At 37.8% G+C, this 18,585-nt stretch overlaps 2 protein-coding genes across 5 annotated transcripts in view; one reads left to right on the top strand and one right to left on the bottom strand.

Annotated features, from left to right (window-relative positions):
• Positions 1-3,664: 3,664 nt before the first annotated feature.
• COA7 (cytochrome c oxidase assembly factor 7) lies at positions 3,665-7,124 on the bottom strand. Of its 4 annotated transcripts, XM_081948642.1 has the most exons (5): positions 7,047-7,124; positions 5,794-5,858; positions 5,583-5,693; positions 4,468-4,608; positions 3,665-4,260 (listed from the first exon to the last, which is right to left on the bottom strand). In XM_081948642.1, the coding sequence occupies exons 3-5, from the start codon at positions 5,686-5,688 to the stop codon at positions 3,809-3,811; spliced, it is 699 nt and encodes a 232-aa protein (XP_081804768.1). In that variant the 5' UTR covers positions 5,689-5,693; positions 5,794-5,858; positions 7,047-7,124; the 3' UTR covers positions 3,665-3,808. The 4 variants fall into 4 exon arrangements, with proteins under 4 accessions (XP_081804768.1, XP_081804769.1, XP_081804767.1 ...); XM_081948643.1 differs by lacking the exon at positions 5,794-5,858 and having other exon boundaries at positions 7,047-7,065; XM_081948641.1 differs by lacking the exon at positions 7,047-7,124 and having other exon boundaries at positions 5,794-5,925.
• Positions 7,125-8,002: 878 nt separating this feature from the next.
• Positions 8,003-18,585, top strand: part of LOC309390005 (protein zyg-11 homolog B) — a 34,350-nt gene continuing 23,767 nt past the window's right edge. Inside the window, exons 1-3 of the mRNA XM_081949033.1 lie at positions 8,003-8,215; positions 14,200-14,365; positions 15,001-15,755. Coding sequence (XP_081805159.1) covers positions 8,213-8,215; positions 14,200-14,365; positions 15,001-15,755 — 924 coding nt within the window. The 5' untranslated portion in view covers positions 8,003-8,212. The remainder of the gene's footprint in view (positions 8,216-14,199; positions 14,366-15,000; positions 15,756-18,585) is intronic.

Genomic DNA, 18,585 nt, shown 5'->3' with positions numbered 1-18,585 from the left:
CTGTAGCCATCAATTTCAGGCCCATACCTTTAAAAATGGGTAACAATTATGGTAACAATTATGGACTACATTACATATTTTTTTCAACCATCCTGGGCAAATCAATATTACATTATTTTAAAACGATAGGCTTACTCAGCTGCTGTCCTGCTTCTATATTAAAAAAAACAGACTTTTTGATTTTAAAAACACCTTTCTCTCCTGTTCAATCACCAGAGAAAACATTGAAAATCAGGAATAACTTTCTTACAAAAAGGACAGCATTTTGCTTTAGACTTCCATTTCTTGAATGCTCAGATTCTCCCCCTTTCTCTTTTAAATGAAAATTGGGAATCTGATGGAGTGCTCTCTTTCTCATAATTGTAGCATCTCCACCCGTTTCTATATTTTGAGGCTTTGCTTTTGCTGTTCACTCTCTTCTACCCTCTTTTTAAATCCAGGTTTTGCTGATAGCTGTCTTATTACTGATATTTTTTAAATCACTCCCATTTCCTTGAACAAATGAATTACCTATTTCCTCCCGCAGAGTTTTTTTTTCACTGCCTCTAATTTGCTTTTCAAGGGACTTGTTGAATTTTCTCCTATAACCTGCGTCATCCTCTTACCATCCTTCTTCAGTTGTCAAGAAGCGCAATTTACAGGTCATACCTGCATTAAACTTAAATAAGAGAACAAAATGTATATTGATGAAAAAAAAAGGATTTAAGAAGTAGAAGGCAGAAAAGGTAATAGTTTATATAGGTGGTATGGTCTGTAAATACAGGATATTAATGGATTTATGAAAGAATCCATCAATTACAATACAATGCCTTCATTCCCTCCCCAGTAGTAAGAGTGCAATTTAGAAATCTCCATGGGTAAAAGCTTGGGATATTAAACTGCTGAGTGCTTAAATTGGTTCCTTAGTTCCAAGTCTAATGATGATAAATTGCAGTAAAAATCATGTTGCAAATGTTGCCTTGTTTTTTTCTCACATTGCAAATCAGCCTCCTGAGGACTAGCTATGAAGTACCTGCTGTAATGCAGATTTTAAACCTTGGGTGCCTCCTAGTGACAGAAAAAAATTCCAAATACAATTTAAAAAACTATTCATTGAAACAGAAACAAGCCATTTGGACTCATCCACCCTGCTCAGTGCTATTTTAAACAAAATAAAAAAAGTTAGCAAACACATCTTAATTTAACCTGCAATTCCCTTCAGATGTCCTGAAGTGGAAAGGGGGTACTGCTTCACAGTGGGTAGAATATCAGGGTATGTGGATTCCAAATATTACTATTTATGCTAACTTTCAAAAATAAGAAGATAACTGAGAAATAATAGTTTTCTAAAGACTTTTATATATAAGCTGAACTCCCACCGTATTCAGATAAATATTCCAAATTCATGCTAGAGAATCCTATTTTCCTGAAAGGAAAACTCAGATCCTATTTCTTTATATTAGTGCATGCTTGAGTGTAAACCCCCCCCCCCTTATTGTATGAGCTGGTCCTGAATTCTAAAAACATTCTTATTAGCATCTCTGCTTTGGCAGTTTCTATGTACATCCATATTTTCTTTAGTTAAGGTTGCTCTTTTAAAAAATCACCCACTTATTAACTGAAAATCTCATCATTTGTCTTAATTTCTTAAGTTATAGTTTAAAAAAATACTCCTCTGAACTGAAAAGATTTTAAGGTGAGCTGAGTTCTGAAATTGTTTTACTTGCAACATTACTTCTAGAACACTTTGAACTACTTTCTGTTTGAAGTATTTACCGTATTTTTCAGAGTATAAGATCCATCTTTTTCCCTAAAAAAAAAGAGGGCGAAAATCTGGGTGTCTTATACACTGAATACAGCATTTTTGGCCTCCCGAAACCCTACCCACTTTGCAAAAATGGCCGTGCATAACCTTTAGGATGTATGTCCCCCCCTTTTTTGACCAAAAAACAGGCCATTTTTGGGATATCTGCAGAGTGCAAAAACTTTTTTTTTTAATTTGCCTCTTCAAAACCTTGGTGTGTCTTATACTCCGGTGCGTCTTATACTCTGAAAAATGCAGTACTTCCAGAATATGCCAAACTGTCATTTGTCCCTAGGATGACTTAATTTGGAGTTAATAGCATAATCCAAAAGGAAACCTAACGTGCCAGATGTTGAGTGGTTGATTCCTGAGATGATGAATTTAGCATTCTATATAGGAGACAACTTAAAGAAAATTTGTATCAATGCTTCTGACCCGAAATTACAGCAACAAACTTACCAGTTGCAGAGCCATTGCACAAGAGCAATCAATTGCAAGAAAAGATCACTGATGCTCCAGCCAAATATAGTTGTCCGATTATTGATTGTGGTCCATCAAGTTGTTTAAAACTCTTAGCGTCCACATAAATTTTCTCCATGAAATCTAACAAACCATTTTCTTCGAGCTTATAATACGGATTGTGCTCCACTATAAAATATTTTCTGTCTCCATCTCCTGTCTTGTGTGGACAAGTTGCCTTTCTTTTAAATTAATGTGAATTTTTGGACATTTGGCTGAAAAAATTGATTAGAAACTAATCTAATATTTTTTTAAAGTTCTAATGGTCTCACAGGTACATTTTTCAATGTAATGCTAAGTTTTGCAAGTGTGCATAGTATAGCATCCTTTCTTCTTACAAAGTTTCCTTCCTTCCTTCCTTTAGATGGCATTGTTTCATTAAAAGAATCTGAAGCCTGCCAACACTGCTGGTTTGGAGAGGCTGGGCAGATGATACAGGAGATAACTAGTACTATGCCGTGTAGAACTTTATACGTAATGGCCAATATCTTGATCACAATCCAAACCAAACTGGCAGCTAGTGCAGCTCACATAGGAGGAGCTATGTAATACTTAGTCATGTCTATCACCACTCTTGAGTTCTGGACTAATTAAAGCTTTTGTTTGGTCTTCAAGGGCAGCTCTGTGTAGAATATGTTGCAATAGTCAAGCTTGCACATCACACAAACATTTTCTCCTACAAGGATCATTAGGAGGATTTAAGGATTTCAAGAAGACTTTAATTACTTCTCTCCCCTACCCAATGATTCAGCAATTAAGATTTCTGTTCCATGCCATTTTTCAGAAATGTGCATATAAGCACATACAGTAGAACCAACGATTACCCATGACTTGTCAGATTCCAATATATATTCTAAAGAGTGGTTTGATGTTGTCTGAAATTGAATAAAGGGCTTTGCTAAAGAACAGAACTACTACTTGACAGGAATAGGTTCTACAGTATTGCCTTGTATGCATTTCTGCATCACAACTAAGATCGGAAAGGTTCATTCTCTACATGTAATTTCAAAATGCATATAACAACTAGTTCACCATATTGGCTTAAATATGACCTTCACATTCCCATATCTTTTAGAACGAATCAGGTAGGAAGTGTGGTGAGCAAGGCTTTTGGAAATCCTTGATTCTGTTCTGTTCTGGCATAGTAATAGACAGAGACCCTAGAGCAGGGGTGTCAAACACGCGGCCCGTGGGCCAGATGCGCCATGTGCTGGCTTCGCCCCTGCCCAGTTTAGCGAAGGGGAAAAAGTCCCAATTCATCACGTGACACTGCCGTGACAATACGAGTTTGACACTCCTGCTCTAGAGCTTTACAAATTTATTTCTAACGTTTCACTAGGTTGGAAAGAATAAAATGTAACATAAAATCCAGTTATTTTATTACCTTATGTAATAAATTATACAAAATTTTACTTACAAGTTTTGAACATTCAAGAGAATAAATCTACAGATTAAATACCTGCCCTATTTAACAAGTATATTTTTACAAACTAGTTTTGTTTAGGCTTACTGTCCAAATGTTAAAGTATTTACAGCTGTGTTCTGTTCTTTGTATAAGGTTTCTGCTCTGTTCTTTAAGGTTTCGGCCTTGGCATCATTCTTCTCAACTCCATCCCCCAATTTGTACATTCGGCTAGCATTGGCACATGCCCATATATGTCCTAAGTCACATGCTTTTAGAGAATAGTGCAATGCTTGATTCATATCCTTTGATATCCCAGGAGCTCCTTGAAGATAAATAGTACTTAGGTTGAAACAGCTGGGGGCAAAATCATTGTCACAAGCTTTACTATAATAGTCCCTGGCTAAAGGGACATTAGGCTTCTCATCATCATTTACTGGTCCATCTTGTAGCAGTAATCCAGCACTGTGACAAGCATTGATGGATTTCTTCCCACCTTTTTCACAAGATTTCAAAAAACATTGGTAAGCAGTTTTCACATCTCTTGGAAGCCCACCTGTAAGGAAAAAGCACCAGTTATTGAATGGCATTATAATTGGTTAGTTCATACAACACAGTAAGCCATCAACCGTGGTTTACAAAATACAGATGGGTGAGTAGACATAAGCCTGCTCAAATAATACATATTTCTTGAACAGCTTTATTTGAATTGTCTTTTCTTTTAGAAATAATCTCAGGAACAGAAAAAGAAACATTTTATCACCTTTTCCAGTCAAATAGTAATTTCCAAGTTTGTAGCAGCTCTCACTGTGCAGATTATTTTCACAGTTCTCTTTTAGAACTTTTGCAGCTCCTTCAAAGTTGGCCTTTATTCCAGCTAGATAATCAGCTAAACGATGGCAACCTGCAATTTTTTAAGGAAATAAATTTATGATAAATTATGACTGCATTATATTTCTGTTTGCAAATTTGTTCTTTCCCTCTTTTTTGATAGTATCATATTCAATTAGGACAATAGTAGATTTATCCTGCTAAAATAGCGCAAAGAATAATATACCATAATTGAGTTCTGAACTGGAGATTAAATTGAATAGTTATGCAATACATGAAAGTTCAAAAGCTAAATCATTTGGATTCAGAAAGTAGATGAATAAATAAAAATGCTATTTTAGTATGGCTAAGGGTATTTCATATTTTGTCCATATGTAATGCCTCTTGTCAGAACATGATCAAACTCCCATTATATTATACTTCTTTATTCCATGGTTTACTTTCGCAGCAGTTTTGGAACAAACCCACAATTCCAAAAGAAGGTATATAATTATATAACATATATATATTGGATCCCTAAATCCTAATTTGAACTTCTCTCTGTGTAATTATGCCCATGTGGTTTATTTGTTACTCACTCCATACTAAAGATAAGAAAATATAGTTATGCCTGGAGATAGGTACAGAATCTAATGTTTATAAAAATACTGAAAGCATGTGAATTAGCATGAACAGCAGATCTGCCTTCCTTCTAGAAGCATTTTTCTGTGGTACATCCCTAAGTCATGCATGCAACAAAATAACAGGAATGCATACCTCACAATTGTGAGCCATACATTAGATACTATCTTATCTCTATACTCTGGCAGACCTCCTGCACCGTTAAGTAAATGGAGTGGACGCAAATCCACTCCATCCCCGGGAATGCAGGTAGACATAGAAAAAAGGAGAAACGTTTCATCTATTAAATTCAGCATGTAATCCCAAAGGCTAAGATCTTAAAAACATTTAGATAATATCTGCAGAATTAACAGTATAATCCTGTTGAAATATAAATCACACCGCAGTCTTCGCGATCATCAATTTCTAGCGCTGCTACGACCTTACCGTCAGGATCGTGCTCTTTGTAGCACTGAAAACTATATTCTATTCCCAGATTTTCCAAATAAACTTTCACCTCCTCTTCGTCTTCGAAATTAACCAGCCCGGACATTTGTTCTTCAGGACAGAAAGATAAATGAGAACGAAAAACACATCCAGCGTGCGTGATTCGCGCGGAAAAGTAGGGAAAAAAGTGAAAGCGTCCTTGAATTCTCACCCTGCTTTCTTGCTACCCGGAAGAAAATCGGGGACGGACGCAATCTGGAGGGCAATTTCCTCTACCTAATTTTACAGGAAGGGACAAAGTTCGAGGGGACCACAATGAATTGTGGTTGTAAGTTCTCCTCGGAAGTAGTAGAATTACTCCGGAAGTGGCAACGCAGTTATTTTTTAAAAAAAAACCCCACCACAAACTATTCTATCAGGAACTCAGCTTGTCTCAAGATTAAGTTTTTAATTTCTTTTTAATAAGCGTTTTGCCAGGAACACTGCAAAGTGCTGCTGTCAGCGGCAAATTCCCGAGAAATAGTCGCGTTAACAACGCTGTCGTGTTCTTGCTTTCTCAGAAGTAAATTATTCAGTGGTTACTGGCTTTTTTCGCCCAGGAAAGTAGGAATCGGGCACACAATTAAAAAAAACGTTTGAATTGTTGCTTATGGTTATCAGAAAGCCTTGAAAATTATTATATGTACATATTTAAAAACCCTTGCGGTGGTCTTTTTGGTGCAGACTGCCTTTAGGAGAATAGAATAGTAATATTCTGGGAAAATATTTTTTCACTGTGATACATGGTTTGTTTATAACAAAAGTACAAAATTGTGGGTTTTGAATATTTTTTCCTTTGGTACTGGATTTAAATACAGATATGGTGTGATCTGGATCTCAAAAATGGGGTGAAGTTTAGAGGTGTTTTTTCTCTCCTAATGGGACAGAAACATTTCCGATTTGTATTAGTATATTGTGGCTGTTCCATTCTTGTTTTTTTCATAATAGGAATTTGCTTATCATCTACTCCAGTTTATATATGAGTTATGTATTTGTTGCAATTAGTAAATTACTACTAGCAACCCCCCTTGGATAATTGTGTGTATGTATGAAAATATTACCTAGTAATTGCATTCATGTAAGTTTGTATACATAGCTGTTAAAATGGGTTGTTCTAATTCTGAACTTCTTAGGCTACCAATCAAAAGGCTCAGGCCACAGGGATGTCCTAAAATTCCCACCACCACCACTGGATATCCTTTTTCTCCACCTTTTATTGTCTTAATCCTACTCTCTCCTGATTTTGGAGTTATAGAGCCCTAAACCATTTTACATTATTTCTTTCCAACATATTTGAAAACAATTTTATGCATGTTTTTCAGCATGAAGCGTGTGTGTCAGACTGTGGCATGCAAGTTGCAGGCTATAATGCTTCCATTAAAAGTAAGAAATCCTGTAACCAGCTTGATTATTGTTGATGCCTACCTTTTGATGCCTTTGATTACTTAAGAGACCATCAGATGGCAGCAGCTACTTGTTTTTGACTGTCGTCTGAAGTTAATCATGGTTAATAAATACTTCCATGGGACATCCATATGGATTATAAAGCAAAATTTTTAAAAAACGGCAGACAGCAACAAGCCATAATATTGGTCGTGCAGTGCCCAGAGTTGCTTTTGGTGAGATGGGCGACTACTGTATATAAACTTGATCAATGAATTAATAAATATTGCTAGAAAATTACTGTGAATTCACCAGGGGCAGAGCTTGATGGAAGAATGTTTTGATCCTTAAATGTACAAGTGGCTCTGCTTAGTGATAGCAACTTGTCTGCATGATATTTCTCCCCAAAAGATCAAGGAGACCCCAATATTTTTATTACCTGGAAATGCTTCCAGGATTCTATGGTGTTGGTTTTATTTTTTAATCTTTTAAGTTTAACCATGCCCCTGACCATAGCTACATATCTACTTAGCTGCATGGAAATTTCCATTTCCACAGCTGCAACTTAATATTCTATATATTTCAAAATGCATTCACAAGCTACATGTCCGATGGGTGGAGAAACTCTAAAAACATGATGTGTACAAATAAACGGAGTGTGCGACCCAGGATACGTTTTCCTACTGCGGTTCTGCAGTAGCAAGGAAGGCACTCTGCACAAATGCCGGGACACTCTTCTTCTCCGTGGATGACATCATCCGTTCCAGCGTTGAACTGGCGGCGGGCGACTGCCGAGCATTCCGTCTACAATATTTTACAAACTCCCCAACTTGCGAGACTAAAAGCCAAGGGAATTCGGGGGAATTTAGTTCGGAGCACTTTCGTGGGGGCGCCAAATCTTTTTTCTTTTTGTGGGGGCGGAATGAATAAATGAATAAATAATAAATAAATAAATAAGCCCTCCTCCAGCTTCACTTAGACACGCGTCTCCTTTAAGGGCGAGCAGCAGCTAGCTTCCCCCGAGAGCTTGTGTGTCTGCGTGTGTGGATTTAATGCTGGCCCGGCTGAGGCAAATTCACTTCCAGGTCGAGGGTGACAGCTAAGCTGGGGGGGCCCCGGCTCGCTTCTCCACGGTGGTCGGGGCCCGCCCCACAATAGCACAAACAGGAGGCGAGGAGGACGCGGCTGAGGGGGTCTCTGGCGCAGAAATGGTGAGTGGGGGGAGATTGCCGCGGCTGCCTGAAAGGGACAGAGAGCGAAAGGGTAGAAAGAGCCACATGGGGGGGGGGAGGGGAGAGAGAGAGAAATGGAAAATCCCCGGAGGGAGTACCCCTCTTTTAGTTTCGGATTTTGGAGCCTGGCGTACCTGCTTTCTATTTTGTCCCTCCCGATCTGTCACTAATGCGGATCTTGCCTTATTGGTGCTCCAGCAAACGGGCGAAGAAGATGTCTCTGGGTGTTGGGGACAGGGATTGTGCTGAGCTTTACTCGGCCTAATAGGTTAAACAAATTGGGGGGGGGGGTGTAGTGGGGGGTGTTGTGGTACCTGACCCTTCCCTGCCCGATGCTCTTAAATACGGATCTAGTGGAATGAGAATAGTGGTAGAAATGTGTGATGGTGGCTTTTAGAAGCAGTTGGAATGTGCAGCAGCTATTGGATTCCATTATGGCAAAGTGTACATCTACCTGTAAAATCCCAAAATTCTGGATGGCGACTGAAAAAAAGCAGCAAACGTATCCCACTGTGTCATCTACTGGTAATTTGGATTTTTGCAACCTATATACCATACCCTAAATAAGATGTATTCATACTCCATCAGGGAAATTTATTCTTGAGCTCTGCTGATGTGATTGGGCCAGCAGACAGCTCCCTTCCATTACTACATAATTCTATTTACAAATGCTAATGGGAATTGGAATCGGAATTTCTCATACAGTCTTGGGTTGAAACTCTAGGGAAGAGACATCCGTTTTTTTTTTCATTGTGACTATGAGAACAGCTTATTAAAGTATAAGGAGTAATATTCTAGATTGTTTATAACATTTAGTTAGGTAGGATGGCTAGTTTTTGTAAGGTGTGGCAGAAATGGATACAGTATAGTTTTAGGTAATAGGAATCCCTATGCAGTAAGAAAATAATTGTCCCCCCTTACTTATGTGTATATGAGAGAGATGGACATATAGAAAATCCAAGGTTTGCCACTGTAGGGAAACTCTTTGTGTGAAACTCATATAAATCAGTAAGTTGCATATAGTATAGCCTACTATTTAATTTTAATTTTATTAGATATAAGGAATAGGGAAAAACTATATAATATTCGATGAGAGATCTCTTTTTCTGTTAACTCCTAAACTTATAAAAACCCTGTCCTTCTTTATGGTTCGGTTTGGCCAGGTTGGGATGATTTTTCAGTCTAATCCACTTATTATATATCTGGTGTTTGATGTGAATGGTAGTTTGAGTTAGGCTTTGAGCACCACAAGCTGAGCATTCATACAGTACAGCAAAATGCCTGCATTTACTTTAAGAATGTCTTATAAACTTTTACGCATCTGGCATACCCCTGAAAAACAACAATGAATAATAGAAATATGAATGTAGTTTTGGTGTGAGAAAACGATAATGTTCAGCAAAAATGTCTTAGTATAAAAGGATGGGTTTTTTTTTTTGCTGTATGTTTACCTGTAGAATAGTTCTTTCAGTGTGATTTTTAGTGTTTAAAAAAAGCTGCAGTATTATGGCATTATGGAATACAAGTGATTTTATTCACATGACCAATAAATATCAAATTGATTCTGGAACAACCTTATCTAAAAAAAGAGAGTGTCCATTGTGTTCTAGGACAAATATATTGATTATCTGCTGAGGTTTATAACCTTAAAAAGTTGTACATAATTGCTTTCCTAAATACTTAAAAATACACTCTGCAGTATGTAATAAATAGGCTTACAATCTTAAAAATAGACATAGGAAAGAAAAAAATGTATTTAAAAAGACATAGGAGTAATTAATGTTAAAGTTAAAATCTCAGCAAATTAAGAGAAGGCTGGAAGAAGAGATATCTGAGGAGTTTCTCGAAAAACACAAAACCTTATTCAAGGGTCTGACGGCAATGAACTTAGTACATAAAATGATACAAAAGTCTTTAGACAGGGTTAAGAGAAAATCCATGCAATTTATTATCTAATATATTGGAGATTCTGAAAGGAATAGAAAGCGTAGTGTGAAAGAAAGGATTGAAATAGAGAAATGAACACATAAAAACAACCATTTGGATTTATGTATGGACATCAGCCCAATATACATCTTTTTTAGGCCAACCTTTGTAGGCCAACCAGGTAACAACGGAAGGTGGAGACATACATCTCTCCCATTGGATATATCTCTTACAACTGGATTTGGAATCATGTTCCCACCAATCTAGAAGTAACACAAATCTTCAAGTTTAATAGTACTTGATCAACTTGTTCTTCATGAACTAATCAAATCCCATTTTAAGTTAGTAGCCATCACTTGTATCAATAATCTTATTATCTGTTATGTGATTTTGTTTTTACTTATCCATTTTTGTTTGTTCTAAATCTCCTGCAGTCAATATTAATAAATGAACCCTCGTCCTGGTTTTGAGACACGAAGAACATTTTCTCTTGCCCACCTTTTACATGCTCTGCCTATAAAAATATACGATTAGTTGCTGTCCGTTGATATTGCATAGCAAATAGTGAGGCAAACATTTCATATTTCCAAAGATTTGTTCTCAGAACTTTTGTGAAAGTACACTTGTCATTCCAAGACAGCTTTTCCTGCCTGGTTCTATTCAGTTGGGTAGAAGAACAATGTTGAGTGTAATTCCAGCATATCTGGTAGATGCCAGAGGGAAGGAAGAAGTTTTTAAATTTTGTCCTAGACCAAGAAGGTCTCTAGTGCATTATAGGAATGTAAATTTGTTCTGTGCTTTACATTTTCTCCATGGAATTCCACTATAGGACAAGCACTAAATGTCTGATTTTTCCATTTAAATTTTCTGAAAAAGGAATATTCCTAGTTCATTTCCAAGCTATATGTTAGAAATGGACCGAGAATACTTTTTCACACAGACAATGATTAATGACCTAGTTTTTGTTGGATTTTTGAAGTAGAAAACAGTCTTATGAGTAAGTAATGAGTAAATGTTATGAGTAAGACGTTATTAAGGGAGTGAAACTTTTTTCTCTTGATTCACTCTGATAATAATTTTTAATCCATCTTGTTGGCTTTATTTATATTTTATCTAGGAAAAATAGTAATAGGGTTCTACCAACACATACGTTACTGCTGCATAGCTGTTTGGTCTATATGTACAGTCTCCAGATTGCAAGCTGTTTTAATGCCATCTGTGTGCTTCACAATGGTAGTAGCAATAAAACTGATAATTCAAAGTAAGCCATTACTGTACAATTAGCAGGATAGTAATCAGAACTTCATCCTTCCCTTTTCCATATTTTATTCTCTAGTTTCTGCATAATAGTATTTTCTGGAAGAATGATTAGCCTTAAGTCTTAAGAATTAGATGTGTCAAATTCAATTATATGCGTACAAGTGAGAGAATAAACTGGGTGTTGCATATGCAGTTCTTTAAGTATGCTTTTTGCGAAGCCAGGATGCATTTTATTTTAGCTCATTTGAGTTTTAAGATAAGCTTGCATGAGGCAAAATCTTAACTAAATTTCAAGCTGAAATAAAAGAGTAATACTACTCTTGAGCCATACTGGTATATGGGTTTGGAATTCAATTTTTTAGTTAAAAAATAATTGGTACAGCTATTTTTAAATTTTTCTGTGGGAGTGTACAGCTGGCTTGCTTTTGTCTGCTTTGGGTATGAGTCACAATATTTGTGTTACCCTGTAAACTACTGAAAGCTAAATTATTGAAAATGACAGACTTGTATGTATATATATATATATATAGGAAGAAAACAAAGGGAAAATACCTGGATAATTTGAATAAGAAGTATCTGTGTTTTAGTTCATGAATACCTGGTTATTATAAATTATGAACTGTACACGTTTTGCAATATGTTACCATAACAATATGAACCAGTGCAGAAGAGACAAGGATAACCCCAAAACAGTTATTGTTCAGTTTCCTTTATGTCCATTCTAACATGTTTCTTCAGCATGAGGAATCAAATTTTAGGACTTTGCCCAAGTCCACAATCTGACACTAAAATCAACTTCCTACTCTGTAATACAAGAAATACAGACTTGAAAAATGACCTGTTAAATCCACCTTAAAAACATAAGAGTAATCATGTTATTCAGCCAGTTTTGTTGAACATATTACTTGGGCTTGATGATTCAGGATTTTCCTTAATAAGAAAAGGGTACATTTGCATTACTTTGTATGCTTAAACATCATTTTAGATGCCACTCTTAAAGTAATGGTCAGTGTTGTTAAAATTAACTAGACATTGTTTATTCATTTGTTGATTCTCTAATTTTTAATGATACAATAATACCTACATTAATTAGCCACAAAGCTTACCTACTTGAAAAAATTGAAATTGCATGAGCTCTTCTCCCTTTAGATATCAAGCATTTTTGTGTCTGTATGTGTATTACAACATGAATTTCTTTGTGAATGGTGGGTGAGGATATAGGAAATAAATTACCTAATAGAGAGAAACTATAATTGTTGGGGAACGAAACTGGATTTGAGTGGTGTAATACAGGGGTGCATTTAGCCATGGAATGTGGAATCCAGCCACTGGTTTATTTAACATATCACGATGTATAACATCATCATGAGCGAACCAAGCCAATAATTAAATTACTTCAGTATTTTTTATTTAGCTGATACAGATCATTGTTTGCAATAGTGGCGAATATCTGTAGGTTCATTCTCCGAGCTTGTGGGTCTTTTCCGAACGTTTCATTACCAAACTAGGTAACATCTTCAGCAGAGTTTAGGGTCACAAGTTCCCGTCATAAGACCCATCACAAGACCCTCACTGGTGACTCAGCTGACCCATCACAAGTCCAACTACAAGGCCCTCACTTGACACACCCACACCTATCACAACAGCCATCCCAAGACCCTGACGTGAGGGGACTCTAACCTGACATGACCTCACCATCACAAGGCCTACTGACCACACAAAGCCCTTATAAACAGAAGAAGACTCACACTGACAGCCCCTAAATTGGGTTGGTTAAGAACCCAACCCATAAGCTCAGAGAAAGAACTTTCACCATCACAGATTGTTGTCTGCCATGCTTGCTTAGGGTTCTTTTTCTTTAAAATGTATTTGGAATAGACAGTCTTTAAACAGAAAATTGTCCTTTGTAAAATAAGATACATGTACACAAACATTCATGCTCATCAGTGTTGTGCTAAGTCTAGTTTCCCCTCTTGTTGCATATGTATCGGGTGAAATGCTACAGGTCGGACCGGTTCGCCCGACCCGGTAGTAAAAAAAATGCTACCGTTTTGGGCCAACTTGTAATTCTGACAATCAGCTGTGTGTTAATCAGCTGTGCCACGCAGTTTAGATTTGCTAGAAAGCAGGAAATCCTGCTTCCTAACAAATCTAAATCGTGTGGCACTGCTGTTCCCCCCCTCGCTGTTCTACTTACCTTTGCAGACTCAGAAAAGACTTCTTAATTCTCCTTTTTCAGCTCTGCACATGTGCTCAAAGCACGCATGCACGCATGAAGCGAACCGGTAGCCAAGCCAAGCGGTAGCAGACCTCAGAGCATTTCACCCCTGATATATATACTTTGAGATCCAAAACAAAAAGTAAACCGGTAGATACTATATCAATGTTGAGTACAGGTATGTTCAGACTTTGGCACTTGTTTGACCCCGCAACATAGAGATCAGAGTAAGTGATACCATGTTTGTAGTCAGAAAAATTCTTTCTTACTCTCTTCCCTTTTAGTTCTATAATTTGAAAATAAATTACCGTTAAGTCAATGATTTGTAATTACATGATTTCAGACAGCTACATACTTATGCAATAGGACACTTATTACAGTACAAATTCTCGCCATTGGCACAAAACAGCCTCTGGTACCAACTTCCACCTTCTAAGTTTTATTTTTAGTGGTGATGAGAATTGCAAAGTGCAGTTCTCCCTGCTCTCTTGTCAGTTAAACAGTAATAGATGCTGCCTTTTTGAATTTCAAATGTTAGACATTGGACTTCTTTCTGCAGGAAGAGGCTTCACCATACTCTCTGCTTGACATCTGCTTAAACTACCTAACCTCTGACCTTGAGAAGTTTTGTACAGAAAGGCACGATGGGACATTATGTTTGCAAGAGCCTGGAATATTTCCACAAGAAGTGGCTGACCGATTGCTGCGGACAATGGCATTCCACGGTAAAATAAACCACCCAGATCTGATAATTGGGGATACCATTCAAGTAGAAAGTGACTCATCTTAGTTATTTAAACAAGGGGTTGAATTTCCCTGCATTTGATTATGAACTCCCACTTGATTTGGCATGGCTATTTTTAGCTGAAGTGATGCAAAATTGATGGAGTTAAGAATTAAATGGTATCCTGAACCAAGCAAATAGAACAGAATCAGAACATTCTCTTTCATTAACCATTCTAAATTACTGTACAGCATTTAATGGTATTTGAGGCATGGCAGCTTTTGTGCGGTTGGAGAATGGAAGCGATGCAATAAAAACTCCTTGTATAGAAGTGCTCTGGCAATAGTACCAGCCAGAAGAGGAAAGGATAAGATGGTATTATAGTTGTCCAATGAAATCAGTTTGTTAAAATCAACTTAGAAGACCCTCCCACCTCAAAAACAGCTGGGAATGGGAAGGAGAAAGAGGATGTTTGAGAATAAGGAGTGCAATTGATTCCTATTTTCTCCTTTTCGAACTTGCTTTCTCCTAGTAATCTGGGCCTTAAGTGGAAATTCCCTGAGTTGTTATAGCTGGCTTGTTTTTCCATTTTAAAACAGTATATATAATCTGTCTGGTACTCTTCTTTCCCTTTAGGACTGCTTAATGATGCAACAGTGGGGATTTTTCGAGGCAATCAGATGCGTTTGAAAAGAGCCTGCATCCGTAAAGCAAAAATTTCTGCGGTAGCTTTTTGGAAAGCATTCTGCCACCACAAACTGGTGGAGCTTGATGCTACCGGTGTGAACGCAGACATCACAATCACAGATATCATCAGTGGACTTGGCAGCAATAAATGGATTCAGCAAAACCTTCAATGCCTTGTGCTGAACTCATTAACTCTTTCCCTGGAAGATCCCTATGAAAGGTGCTTCAGTCAGTTGACCGGCCTTCGTGCGTTGAGCATCACCAATGTTCTCTTTTACAATGAAGATCTTGCTGACGTGGCTTCGCTTCCAAGACTAGAAAGCCTGGATATCTCCAACACTTCCGTCACCGACATAACCGCCATCCTCACCTGTAAGGATCGCCTCAAATCGCTTACCATGCACCACCTGAAATGCTTGAAAATGACAACCACTCAGATTTTGGATGTAGTACGAGAGTTAAAATTCCTGAATCACCTTGATATTTCAGATGATAAGCAGTTCACATCTGATATTGCACTTCGTTTGTTAGAACAGAAAGACATCTTGCCTAATCTGGTATCTTTGGACATCTCGGGGAGGAAGCATGTCACTGATGAAGCTGTGGAAACATTTGTAAAACAACGGCCGTTAATGCAGTTTGTTGGGCTGCTCGCTACTGATGCTGGCTATTCATTATTTCTCACGGGAGAAGGGAATTTGAAGGTAGGCACCTGTTTGTTACAGTAGTTATTGCAGATCTGAATTATTTAATGAAATCAATCAAACCTTGGTTACTGATGAATGGGCCAACTGATGATTTGGGGTAAGAGAGGACATGGGGGAGGGTGTACCAAGATAATGGCAATTGTAGATACTTATTGATACTTCAAAAACCACTCTCTTAACTCTAATAATATTCCCTTCCAAACTAATAATTTTACGGGGTGCTTTTTTTTTTTAAACAATAGCAAAATCACACAACTACAACTACAACAGAAGAAAATTCAGTAGTGGCTGTCCAGTGATCCATTACATATATTGTAATAATTTAAATAAACTAAACATAGCACACACACACAAAATAATAGAAACAAGTTTTAAAAAGTGATGCGTATAATCATTTATATAGTTCATATGGAAATGGATTGCTTCCCCTTCTCACTTTTTGAGCATCAGGGCTTTTCAAAATAGATAACAGATTCATATTCTTGAATCCAATACTTAATACTAGGGGGAGAAAGTTATTTCTTAGTAGAATTAAAAGTCCTTCATTAAATGACAAATTCTATATTTTAAGGATGTACAACCACTGTTTGTGGCTATTTTGGTTAGCAATCATTTGCAAATATGCCTGTAATAAACAGTAGTAAAAATACATTTTCCAAACAGTGTGTGCTCTCATGACCAAACTTCTGTATCTGACAACAAATCATGTGTATATAAGTACTGTTGTGGACTGTCGGCCACGGGTCCCTCCAGCAACCGAATCAGAGGAGGAGGAGGAGGTGTGGGACTCAGGGTGAGCATCAAGGTAATCTGAGAGCTCCGAGAGGGGAGAGGGAATGGAGCTGGCAGAGAGAGAGAGAGAGAGAGAGGCAGAGCCTGGGCCGTCAATCAGCCCTCAGATGGAGAGTCAACAAGGAAGGTCTGGAGGTGGCTGATAAGGAAGATGAGGAACAGCTGGGCCCGGTGCCTGACCTGCAGATGCTCAGAAGGCAGAGGAGAGGAGAGCAGTGGAAATCCGTGGGCCGATCCTTGGGGAAGAAGAGCCACCGCTGCCAGCAAAGCCCCATCCTAGCTCTGGGGATAAAAGGCAGGGGGCAGAGATGAATAAATGTGGTTCATCTCCTGGCCAGCCGAACTTGTTAGCCTGCAGTGAGAGAGAAACCTTTTGCCAGGGCTGCTGGCGCTCCTAATAAAGGAATCTTTTGAGTTAACTTCAGAGGATTTGTCATGTTTGGGGAGCTGGGTCAGAACAAGTACATAATATGGATGGGTATAAGAAAAGTTTATTTGAATGAGACAGTGATTCAACTAGTGATCTTTGCAGCATTTCTGTCTCTGTCTGTCTGTCTGTCTGTCTCTCTCTCTCTCTCTCTCTCTCTCTATCTATCTATCCAATCAATCAATCAATCAATCAATCATCTATCTGTTGTGGCCCAGCAGGATCCAGTTGAGCTGCTGATGGACTCAGATAGCGAGGGATCATTTGAGTCTGCCCTGGACGATATGGAGGACCCTGTGCAGGGTTCAGATTCAGAGCAGGGACCAGAGGGGCTGGTTGGCCACCAGGAAGCACCTGAGGCATGGAGCAGTGGGGAGGATCAAAGGCAGTTTGTCCCTGATGCTAGAGTGAATAGGGCTGAGAAACAGCAAATACGTAGGCAGACTCACAGAAGATAATTAAGCACAGGTGGTTGTGGATTGGCCCCTCCCAAGAGAGCTTATAGATGAAGCGTTGGGAGGGGACATTTGCAGGAAACAACCGTTCAAATTCGTAATTAAGAAGCTCTATGTGTTCTGGTCATGTCTGCTCATTTGGGACTATCTGTGTTGTTCTGTTTGAACATGAGTTGTCTGGGCCCTCAGCCAAAGGAATTGTTATCTCCTTAATTAAATAGTGGCAAACAGCCAAGCCTGTGTTCTGGCTTATTCACAGGCGTGGAGAGGGGGGTCAGAACACTATCTATCTATCTATCTATCTTATACTATGATTTAAACCAAAACAAGTGTATAGCTGGACAACAACATGTGTCCCGCACATAACATTAAGATAATTATTTACTAGCTGTATGGTCCCAATGAGCCTTTTGGATAGCTATGATGAAAGAAAAGTAAGGAAAAAGGAAGAGAATCTTAGGATTCTTAAAGGATGGACCGCTATGAAAACAATAATTGAGTTTGATAAGTTAATTTAAAACAAAAATGAAAGCTGGCGTTAAATACATACCTAATTCCGGTACCAGTTTAGACAAGACAAAAGATCTAGATTTTAAGAAACAAAACCTACTTAAAATTTAAGATATAATTTAATAAAATTAATTTTCAGAAAACATTACTTCATGTTATTAGATTCCACAAAAATGGTTTAAAAGTGCAGGGGTTTTTTTTTTTGTGAGTGTGGGGGGCATTAAAAATAAGATTTTTTTAAAAATAACAGTCCTTAGTATTGTTTTAAAAAAGTTGCTATAAAACAATTGGAAAGATAGAAAGGATTGTAGGCATTTTCATTTTTCAGAATTCTGACTGTAAAACTTTATTATTGTGTGGAATATCTACTGCTTAGAGAATATTGGAGTTTCCTAAACATTAGGTGTCTTAGGGAAGATTCAGAAAAATGGAGTGGCTCCAGAGATAATGTCCCATGATGACCCTTGCATATCACAGCTTGTGAGTAGGTGACCCAAAAATCATGTTTATCTTTTTTTTTCTGTTCTTCCATCTGTTACTTGCGTTTTCCTTTAGTGTATGTAATAAATCGCTTTGCTCTTAAATCCCCAATATCGCAAGAGTGACAATAAGTTCACTTCATTTTTGTGTGTGGTTAGTTTGT

Source organism: Natrix helvetica (genome assembly GCF_964273705.1).
Source record: "Natrix helvetica genome assembly, chromosome: 3".
NCBI classification, from domain to species: domain Eukaryota; kingdom Metazoa; phylum Chordata; class Lepidosauria; order Squamata; family Natricidae; genus Natrix; species Natrix helvetica.
This window is presented reverse-complemented; position numbering and strand designations above follow the sequence as displayed.

What these genes read in the sequence shown, in the direction of transcription:
- COA7 (XM_081948642.1), bottom strand. Translation starts at nt 5,688, where the DNA reads ATGTCCGGGCTGGTTAATTTCGAAGACGAAGAGGAGGTGAAAGTTTAT. An exon ending in CAAAGAGCACGATCCTGACG is followed by an intron (nt 4,609 to 5,582) that starts GTAAGGTCGTAG and finishes AAAAAATTGCAG; the next exon opens with GTTGCCATCGTTTAGCTGAT. An exon ending in TTACTATTTGACTGGAAAAG is followed by an intron (nt 4,261 to 4,467) that starts GTGATAAAATGT and finishes TTTTCCTTACAG; the next exon opens with GTGGGCTTCCAAGAGATGTG.